At 43.0% G+C, this 11,450-nt stretch overlaps 1 protein-coding gene across 1 annotated transcript; it reads right to left on the reverse strand.

Moving 5' to 3' along the window:
• Positions 1–4,831: 4,831 nt before the first annotated feature.
• cish (cytokine inducible SH2 containing protein) lies at positions 4,832–8,783 on the reverse strand. Its single transcript, NM_001141213.1, is given in 3 exon segments — positions 4,832–5,763; positions 5,951–6,111; positions 8,502–8,783. Coding segments are annotated over 3 exon segments (678 nt in total). The 5' UTR covers positions 8,522–8,783; the 3' UTR covers positions 4,832–5,266.
• Between the last annotated feature and the right edge of the window lie 2,667 nt (positions 8,784–11,450).

Here is an 11,450-nt window from a genome sequence, read left to right on the forward strand (position 1 = left end):
GGTTTGGTTCATGCTGTTCACAGTGTGGTAACCAGGGCAACAAAACAGTGGAAAAGTTGAGCCTCGTGCTTCAATGCACTTAGTTGCTGCGGAAATTAATCCAACATACTTACGTTCTGCATCTACGTCATATCGCTGACCAGTGGCACCTGTTTTGCATGTTATTTTAGCATTAATACGTGTCATATATCAGTTTGCAAACAATGTAAAAAAAAAGGTAATACATCATTGAGTTAATAAAGCCGCATGCATTGGTCTCTTTATTTCTTTCTTGAGAAAGGCAGCTCCAAAATGTAGGTGTTTCAGCCTAGCCACAGATAAAATGACATCGCATCATGTTATATATACAGTAGCTTTGATTGGACTGATCATGTCAACGTCATACTATCAAAATCTTACCTAGCAAGCTAGCAGTCATCAACATGAATTAAGTAGACAATCTGCTGGCAAATCCTTTTCAATCCTTGTCATATGAAGAGAAATTATAGATAAAACGTATCGGTGGTCATTGGCCATTGGACATAAACATTACACAACAAGTTGGAAATCGCAAACACAACAATGAGTGATTTGGAAGGAATCAGTGAATAACTGCAAGCATTGCAAAGCAATCACTAGCCTGCTATTCAGTGGAATGGGTGTGTGGTCCCAAGTTTGGGTTTAAGGGTCTCTTTTCCTAGCTTAAAAAGAAAAACATTCAACATTGGCCATGCTGTCAATCCAGCATGACTTCTGCCACGCCCAAAACAACTGGAAACTCTGAACTGGAAAATCTGACTTCACTGAATGCAAGACAACTGGGAACTCTGAAAAAAAAACGAGCTCTGACTGGGAAAATGCGTTTTGAAAGGTCATCCAACTTGGAATTGCAAGTCGGGAACTCAGGCCTCTTTCTCGAGCTCTGACGTGAAAATCACTGACGTCATCATGATTCTACCTTGTTTGTCTTGAAAGCACCATAAATCCAGAGGATGCCAGACTTTGATGACAAAAATTGATGACAGAAATTGCCCACGAAGGACTGATGCGCACCTTCCTGTCCAAGTGAGCACAGCACAACAAGGGGAGTCCAAAAATGTCCTGTATTCTGCTGCATAAATTACGCAATATGGCAGGGAGATATGTATACTGTCTGCAGCTAAAAAAGTAATACTAAGTGTATGTTGTGTAGTAAGCTGAAGCCCATGTGCCCTAATAATTTGGTCACTTTTCACCTCATAATTTCAGCTACTGTTCTGACTTGGTGGTGCACATGTAGCCTATAGCCTGTTTTAGAGAAATGTAATCATTGAATATTGTAAGAGCTTTCATTGTCTGCTTATATGCCCTTTTTATTTATTCTATGGTTCTGGCTTGGTTTACAGAGATAACACTGTAAGAATTCAGTATTTGTGTTCTGAATTCTGTCGCTGTACATTTCAAAAGTGCTGAACAGTGCTGATTACGTCCATCCTAGCTCGCTCATTAATGTCTTAATCGAAATTACGGATTGCCTCTTATCCGCTCATCCTCCCCTTATGCCATAATTTGTACATCTCAATTGTCAGTAGAAACCACATTTGTTTAAGCAAGTCAGCCATGTCAGCTATGTTTTTTTAAATGCAGTAAATGAGCTTGAATGAACTGTTTCGCTGTCAGACAAGGCTCCGCTGATATCCAGGTGTAGCAGCGGTAAATTATTGGGACTGCTGTTGGGACAGCTTTATGTGTAGGCCCTAACAGTTTGTGGGCACCCTTTGTCACCGTTATATTGCAATTCATGTATTGTTTGGTGTTGTGGTGTGTTGTGTATTTGCTTTGCTGGCATGCATCTAAACAATTTTCTGGGGAGTTTGCCCCACCAACATGCTAAAATCGCCACTGTCGCCGACTCTTTAAAGTTGTTGTTCTTTTGTACAGTCAAAATTTAGTTAGGCAATATTTATCTGGTTCCACACAAATATTATAGACAATAGCTACATTTTTAACCTTCCTTATGTCACTGCTGCACGTGTTGATCTTGGGTCAAGTGGAATATCATGTGGATAAGGTTAAGAATATGCCTATTGAATAGGGTTTATAACTGTTTTGACCCACTAAAGTACTGGTTTATTTGACACAAGGTAAATTAAGATTAGCCTAGAAAGTGTTGCGCATGGATTGCAGGGGAAAGGTAGTTGTTTTTAACTGGTGATGGGAAACCGAGGCTTTCTGAAGCCTCCCTTACAAAAAAAGATGTAAGTTTTGAAACTGCAGTAAAAGTGCAGTAACTGCAGTCGACTGTGGTATTTTGGACGCAGTAATTGCAGAATAACTCACTCAAACAACACCCAAATCTTAGTTTTATGTTGTGTGAATATGTGCTAACATATTTGGCTGTATGTTATAGTTTGGGGCTCCAGGACCGACTTGAGGTTAAGGTTCTTACTTAAAAGGTTTACCATATGGATTGGATAAGATGTTTCATTATTGGGAAAAATGGGGGAGGGATATTATGAAATCAGTGAAGAAAGATAAACCCTACAGATAATAATGGAACATTCATATTGGCCAATTTCAAGGTTGTGATTTGACGTTATGTTCTAGATGCAGACACGATTGTGAGAATGTGTCCCCTCTCAGCTGTGGTCTGCAACCCTCCGTACCTATTCTCAGAGGATGTGACATCACTTGAACCTGAAGTCCTCAGGTGAGACGAACAGTCAGTCGCGCACAAACACACGCATACACCCACACTTTGTTGCTATACTTTCTTGAGTCTCACGTTTCAAACAGGTATATGAACTAAAGTGCTCACTGTTGTCCTCCTCAGGTTTGAGGACATTGCTGCTCTGGATGGGGAGGATGATGGCATGCAAGTGATAAGACACATTCTGACTGGCTCCAAAACTTATCAAACCAGGAGTAAGGCACTGTGTGTTCTATGTGTTTGTGAAGGCCTTAGTGTGTGTTTTTATGTGGACAGTCGTATTATTTTACATACTAAGAAGCTTTCTGCCTATTCACTCCAGTGTCTATTATAAAGCATGTCTCACCACTTCAATCTCTGCTTTACAATGGTTTAATAAGTCTCACTTAATAAGTCTCAGTTCACTTAATAAGTCTCACTTCACTGCGTTCTCATTCTCTCCTACAGTCAGTAGCTTAGCGGTTAAGAGTATTGCGCCAGGGCCTCCCGAGTGGCGCATTGGTCTAAGGTACTGCATCGCAGTGCTCGCTGTGCCACTTGAGATTCTTGGTTCGAGTCCAGTCTCTGTTGCAGCCGGCCACGACCGGGAGACCCATGGGGCGGCGCATAATTGTCCCAGCGTCGTCTGGGTTAGGGGAGGGTTTAGCCGGCAGGGATGTCCAATTGCGCACTAGCGACTCCTGTGGCGAGCCGGGCGCAATGCACGCTGACACGGTCGCCAGGTGCACGGTGTTTCCTCCGACACATTGGTGCGGCTGGCTTCTGGGTTAAGTGGGCATTGTGTCAAGAAGCAGAGCGGCTTGGTTGGGTTGTGTTTCGGGGGACGCACGGCTCTCGACCTTCGCCTCTCCCGAGTCCGTATGGGAGTTGCAGCGATGAGACAAGACTGTAACTACCAATTGGATACCAGGAAATTGAGGAGAAAAAGGCGTAAAAAAAAAGAGCAAGGCCTGTTAACTCCTAACAACACCTGCTCCCCAGGCGTCGATGACGTCGATTAAGGCAGCCACACCGGCACCTCTCTAACTCAAAGGGGTTGGGTTAAATGCGGAAGACACATTTCGATTGAATGCATTCAGTTGTGCAACTGACTAGGTGTCCCCCTTTTCCTTTCATCCAGCAGTGGGTAGAGGGAAGTGTAGAAGGGTTACACCATGTGCACATGCATCAAGACATCACCAACAGTTCAGGAGTAAATCAAAGACTGCTATATCTTTGTTAGATAACTCCATTTACAAAATCTTGATCAATGAACGTATTCACATTAAATCCCCAATCCATATTCTCTCTGTACCTTACAGTCCTTGTTTCTGCATTTTTTTCAAAAAAGGGAGTGCGACAAAGATAAAGACCGGGACCAGCGTTGAGAGGCTGTATGAGATATGGATCCTGTTCCACTGGCCTCAGGCCAGGCTGCTACAGCCTTAACACCCCCCCTCCCACCACGCCACCACGCCACGTACTGTACACACACACTAAACCCCACAAAAGTTCAAATTCCCCAACCCTCCCAAATACATATTATAGATACATACATTTATACCTGGGACACTAATACCTGGGACACTAATGTGGGTACTAATGTGTGTTTGCATGGCGAGTGAGTGTGATCGTCAGAGTGAGCAGTAGGCTGAAGGCAATTACTGAGAGGGTTTTCTTAGAACCCTCCCTCTCAGAATTTCACCCTCCCAGGAAGCATGCAATAGTTCTAGGAATGAAGTGATTCCCATTCCCCTCCCTCGCTGACTCGCCCACTGACTCAGATTCAGTCTGACACGTTCAATCCAGCCAGCTTCTTCTGCCTCGTAGATCGGCTGGGTACACACCAGTGGAGGAGCTATAGGAGGACGGGCTCATTGTAATGGCTGGAATGGAATAAATGGAACGGTGTCAAACACATCAAATCACATGTTTGATACCGTTCCACTGACTCCATTCCAGCGAATACAATGAGCCCGTCCTCCTATAGCTCCTCCCACCAGCCTCCTCTGGTACACACTTTAACCGGGGGGGTTAGTCGCTTTCTGTTATAAAGGTAACTTTAGACGTTGATGTTGCGTAACAACCCAGATTTTTTTCTGTGGCTGTAGGCCTATAAAGCTCTTTGTGGCCATTGACCCACCAAAAGAGAACAGGACATTGAAGACAGAAGCAGTATGACTTATGTTGAATATTATTTTTATAGAAAAAGGGATATGTACAGAGTTGGGGGGTAAAAAATGACCAAAATAAAACATTGAAAATACATCTCACTGGAAAACAATCCTCTGCCACAGCACGAGGGTGGGGAGCATATCCCTCATAGCACGGGGATACGCTACAGTTAGTACCACCTTTTGATTTCCAGTGAATCTCATGCGGCAGGGTTCGCAGAACTCCACTTCCCCCTCTGAGAAATACAAACAATTTCGGAAAGGTTCTTTCCCAGACATGGTCTCATGACCAACCATGTGTCCGATGTAGCTTTATTACTGACCAGTGCAGTGATGCGATTTCCAGCTACCAGGGACCTATTTCTGACAGCGCTCCTCGAGATTTAGTTGAACGGTTTCGTTTAGTTCAGCTTTGCCCTCCATAGGGGTGTAGATCACAGGACCCTCATACCTGGAAGGGATAGTCCTGCAGGAAGCGCACCAGTGGGCGTGGCAGAGGCAGTTGGTCAGGACAGTCTGTGCTGCAGTTGATGGTGAGGCGTGCAAGGTGCTGTAGGGAGGGGAAGGCCTGGGGCTTGTGCAGGGCCCGCTTGAGCTTCAGCAGTACTGTGCTCTCCTGAACTGTCCTCTGGGCAGGCTTGCCACAATGAGTTTCCTCCAACTTCCCCTGCTGCACCTTCCTCCCTGGTCCCACATAGTACTGCACCATGCTAGGAACATCAGGGAAGGACAGAAGGCTGGGTCGGGCTGGCGAGCTGGAGTCTAGCAGAAACCGGGCTCCACTGTACTGGATGCGTATACTGGTGGGGCCACGGGCAGTCCTAACAGACAGGGTCAGCATGTACAGGGGATGGCTGCTGTCTCGAATCAGAAAGGCCCCTTCTGACGCTGTCTGCAGAGCTGCATGGGCCTGACCTGCTGTGATGGCTCCCCAGTACCAGCCTGCAGAGATGGGTCAAAGGTTATTCACTTATTCAATGGTTTAGATTTGAGTGATAGTCCTGTAGTAAACAGTTGGCTGGATGAATTGAAACACAATTATGAAAAACATTAAAACATGAAACAATGATGGGGTTTCAGGGAGCCTGTTGGACTGAGTTGACATTTTGAACATTGCATTTTGCGTTACCTGAGGTATCAAGGTAGAATGTGTTGTTGGCAATGGTGCGCAGGTCTTTTGTGGGGTCCCACTGCGGAGAGGTGCTGTGAATGCAATGAGGGGAGGAGACGCTCCCTGTCCGCATTCCTAGGTGTCCCTCTGTGGGTGTACCAGACAGTAGTGGTCTAGGGCTGTAAACAAGAGACCACAATAATAAGCACGGGACAAGTGTAGGAAACAGTAGGGGGACACTGGTATATCTAACACGTTTAACCGTTCATTACATTTCCCACTACCCTGTTATAGGATAGTCCTAACACGAGGATAGTCCTAACACGAGGATAGTCCTAACACGAGGATAGTCCTAACACTAAATGTTTGTTTTTGCATCGCTTTTGCACGCACAAAGCTCATCATTTGGGAGTGGTGGCTTTGGAAAACCTCAAATCTCTGCGTTAAATCTGGGACAGCTGCCTGCCTCCCTCCCTTGAACATTGGCCAGACAACGAACCCACACATCAAGCAGTCACAGGCTGTGAGTGCGAATTGATTGAGATGCTCCGCAACAGGTGTTAAGACTGTTAAAATTGGTAGTGTTATAATATGAATCCCCATATGTACATATTCAAGCCTACATAAAACAACTTCAAATGAGAATACCACAAATAGCCATGCACACTTTCTATATGGGGCGCTCTTGAAATGTGGTGGCATTTGCGTCCCTTTGCAACCATAATATATAATATATGCCATTTAGCAGACGCTTTAATCCAAAGCGACTTACAGTCATGTGCATACATTTTACATATGGGTGGCACAGGGAATCAAACCCACAACCCTGGCCTTGCCAACGCCATGCTCTACCAACTGAGCCACACAGGAAAAACACTTTATATTGTTTATATAGAACTGTTTATCAATGATAAAACATATTGCAAATCCTTAATACTGCAAAACTTTATGTTTATGCATTGTTTAAAGACCTTAAGGTAGGCAAATTGGCTTGTCCCAGTTGTGATGTGTAGAGTTATATTGACATGTTTTGGGGATTTCGAGATATCTATTATTTTGAATGCTAGACAGTGAACGGAAGTATTTCATATATTGTACAGATCAATAAAAACAAAGAAGGCTATAAAAATTAAAATAAATTTACTAGTACAATGTCTGTCCCTCAGTATTATGTCATTGGTGTTAGCGCCTTGAACATCACTGATTACAAAGATATACAAGGACCTTGATCATTCTCTCCAGTGGCAAACTTTTATCCGGGGAGGAGTTTTAGTCCAGTCTCCTTTTCAGCTAATTTATCACCTGATTTACTTAAACAAAAGACAGATCTCAATAGGTGGTCCAGGTGTCCTCTGACATGGCACAAGTGGGAGTGGGGGAAAGGCCGATGACATCAGAAGGCACCTCTTTGTATCTCTTTGAATGGCCTACTGCATGAAGTTTGCACTTGTGCCTAAAAAAAAAACTATTTTGCTGAAAACACATTTGTTTACCCTTAAGTGTGTGTAAATTACTGTATTTGTACATGAGACATTGTTTTTCAACAGGAAAATATTTTTTTAAAAGCTGGAGTGCTTCTTTAATGAAAAATATTAGCTCTTCACATCCTTTTTGCAGGCTTATGTCATAGGTTAGAGGATTTCATAAGTGCTGGTGGGTCTCAATCTAATGTGTTACATGGTGTTAGTCTATTAAATGAAGGGAACTAACATTGTGAGCAACGTTATTACTAATATCACTTTAGTAAATTATTTGTAAAGGATTGATAACCTTAGATTTGAGCATTTGAGGCCTCTATTTCAGAAAATCCGAATGAATCTAAAATGTTTAATGTGTTCTCCTGAGGTTACCATACATTGGAAACACATTTTCATGTGAATATTCTAAAATCCGCATAAAGAAAAGATGCGCATTTTCCACAGAATCCCCGACCCAACAAGGTCGAAAATCTGTCGATGTGTAACCCTAATTGCTTCTGTGAATCGCTCTTGATAAGAGCGTCTGCTAAATGACTCAAATGTAAAAAGCGTTTCTACCGATATTTCTTTAATGATTAATTTTACAAACAGAAAAGATCCCACCATGTCAAGCGTATTTTGTTTTGTCGACATTTGGAAAGATTACCGACACATTTTCTGTTTCCATCTGGTCTATCGTGACATTTGTTATCCAACATGTAGACTACTTTACGCGCATAAAAAGGTTGGATGGAAACATAGTTAGTGTTACCATCATTGGTGTTACTACTCCTACTGTTAAAACAATATTTGAAAACATTAAGCTAACATATTTACAATATTAGTTTTTTGAGAATGGGAAAAACTACCCTACCCTACCCTACCCTACCCAAATATTTTTTCTTCAAAAATGCCACCATAATTGAAGAACGACCCACATGGATCTTATTCGATGATATTCTGTATGTTTTCTGAGATATATAGCCATACATTATGTTAGATCATATTACGTCGAAGATAAACACTTTTGCCTTTGCCTTTTGGTTTTGAATATCAACATCTAAGCATGGTGTAATTTTCCGTCAAACAGGGACAAAATAATGTGAACTTACCCCTGAACACATAGAATCATGATGGTGAGTCTTCAATACCCCATACTAGTCTAATTCCACAGCGGTTTAACAAAAATAAAGCCGGTCGAAACAAAGGAATGTGTTTATTTTGTTCTGAATGTCCCACGCATCTGTTCAGTGAATAGAGAAGTTGCGTCCGAATATCCCATGTGTTAATAGACTGTCTGTAATTAACTAATTCAAAAGCAATAGAATAAATGTATCATTTAGACAACGAGAATACAGAGCAGCAGTGCGTAGAGTGTTGCCACTAGAATGGGTTTTAAGCGTGTGAAGGAAAGACTGTGGGTTTGGCTTTTAAAATTCCCCAATTCCAAGAATTATATTCTGAGAACTGTTCAGCACACCAGCGCCTCTGACGTCATGCGGAGCTGCCACCGACCCTGTTATAGTTTGTAAACTCCAGTCCAAACCCTCACATTTTATTTTTTGAAACATGTTACAGCGAATGCCAGTGTAAAAACAAAAAGAAATGGATAATTCCTAGTGACGAGTCTAAATTCCTCATAGTCATGTCATAGCCTTGCGGTATTGCTGCGCTTGTTGCTCTGCTCTCCCAGGAATCGGACTGCACCTTCCCCCTACTTTCCAAGAATCATGGTGCGCTTATCTCCGCCCACTAGGCCTGCTGCAGCCTGCCCTCTACTCATTCTGAGAATTGAGTAATGGGTATGCGGAACTATTGGGCTATTTCCAATAATATACACTGAACAAAAATATAAACGCAACATGCAACAATTTCAATGATTTTACAGATCATATAAGGAAATCCGTCAATTGAAATACATTTATTAAACCCTAATCTATGAATTTCACATGACTGGGAATACAGATATGCATCTGTTGGTCACAGATGCCTTAAAAATGGAATAACTGGGACCTTTCCAGCCTCCAGGAAGTGTGTACAGATCCTTGCGACATGGGGCCGTGCATTATCATGCTGAAACATAAGGTGATGGCGGCGGATGAATGGCACGACAATGGGCCTCAGGATCTCGTCACGGTATCTCTGTGCATTTAAATTGCCATCGATAAAATGCAATTGTATTCGTTGCCCGCAGCTTATGCCTGCCCACACCATAACCCCACCGCCACCATGAGGCACTCTGTTCACAACGTTGACATCAGCAAACCGCTCGCCCAGTATAGTTGAAACTGGCATTCATCCATCAATCAATCAATCAATCAATCAATCAATCAATCAATCAATCAAATGTATTTATAAAGACCTTCTTACATCAGCTGATGTCACAAAGTGCTGTACAGAAACCCAGCCTAAAACCCCAAACAGCAAGCAATGCAGGTGTAGAAGCACGGTGGCTAGGAAAAACTCTCTATAAAGGCCAGAACCTAGGAAGAAATGTCAGTTGGCTTTTCATAGCCGATCATTCAGAGTACCTCTACCGCTCCTGCTGTCTCTATCCATGAAGAGCACAATTCTCTAGCATGCCAGAGGTCATCGAAGGTGAGCATTTGCCCACTGAAGTCGGTTACGATGCCGAACTGCAGTCAGGTCAAGACCCTGGTGAGGACGACGAGCACACAGATGAGCTTCCATGAGACGGTTTCTGACAGTTTGTGCAGAAATTCTTTGGTTGTGCAAATCCACAATTTCATCAGCTGTCTGGGTGGCTGGTCTCAGATGTCCCGCAGGTGAAGAAGCCGGATGTGGAGGTCCTGGGCTGGTGTGGTTACACATGGTCTGTGGTTGTGAGGCCGGTTGGACGTACTTCCAAATTCTCCAAAATGACATTGAAGGCAGCTTATGGTAGAACAATTAACATTCAATTCTCTGGCAACAGCTCTGGTGGACATTCCTGCAGTCAGCATGCCAATTGCACGCTCCCTCAAAACCTAGGACATTTTGTGGCATTGTGTTGTGTGACAAAAACTGCACATTTTAGAGTGGCCTTTTATTGTACCCAGCACAAGGTGCACCTGTGTAATGATCATGCTGTTTAATCATCTTCTTGATATGTCACACCTGTCAGGTGGGTGGATTATCTTGGCAAAGGAGAAATTCTCGCTAACAGGGATGTATATACAATTCTGGGATCTTTTATTTCAGCTCATGAAACATGGGACTAACACTGTTTCTATTTTTGTTCAGTGTAGATCAGGGATGGGCAACATTGATGGAGGTGGGGGCCACAAGAAATATGAACTTATCATGAGGGGCCACAGTGGCTCGTGGGTCTGCATACCCACAGCCGGACTTGATGCACAATTTTCACAACAACAGATTTTGAAATTGCACCTTGTGTATTCTACTATTCTAACTCTCAACAGTAAATTGAGACCTGGACTGAGTTCCAAAAAGTTGTCCATCGTCTGCTGGAAATACAAGAACAAAAACAAAAAACAAATGTGATTTTAGGTTTGCCCTGACATGAATTTGCCACAGTGATTTGGTTGGTTATTTGTTCAGTAGGGTAAGCTTTGAAACAAACTGTTGTTAAAGGTCACTGAGTTCTTCTTCCTGCCTGGTCTTACCTAAGGCTTACTAATTGAATCAGGTGTGTTAGTACTGAACTGGAACTGCGTGTCCCCAGGACCAGTGAAGAACAAGGATGTAACGTTAACAACCAACACGTGTCATGTGTAATCGGTCAATATGTCATCATGTGATATATAGATGTTTGAGTTGCCTTTACTAACTAAATTCAATTAAGAAGGAATTCGTAATAACAGGGAATCTGCTCTGTGGTAATTATGCATGACGGCCTACACATGTTGATCGCCTGTGATTATGTTAAAGGAGGCCATTCGCTGCCTCAACAGGCCGGACTAGTGCTGTGGCCTGCAATAGTCTTGTCGGAACACTGCTAGAGACGTGTCATCCCTGTCCCCTCGGCGTGGCCCTAGATGTAACAAGAAGCTATAATGCAATTTGTGCTGTGTTTTTTTTATGACACAACATACAGAAAA

The sequence above is a fragment of the Salmo salar genome, chromosome ssa22, assembly GCF_905237065.1.
Source record: "Salmo salar chromosome ssa22, Ssal_v3.1, whole genome shotgun sequence".
In the NCBI taxonomy this organism is placed as follows: domain Eukaryota; kingdom Metazoa; phylum Chordata; class Actinopteri; order Salmoniformes; family Salmonidae; genus Salmo; species Salmo salar.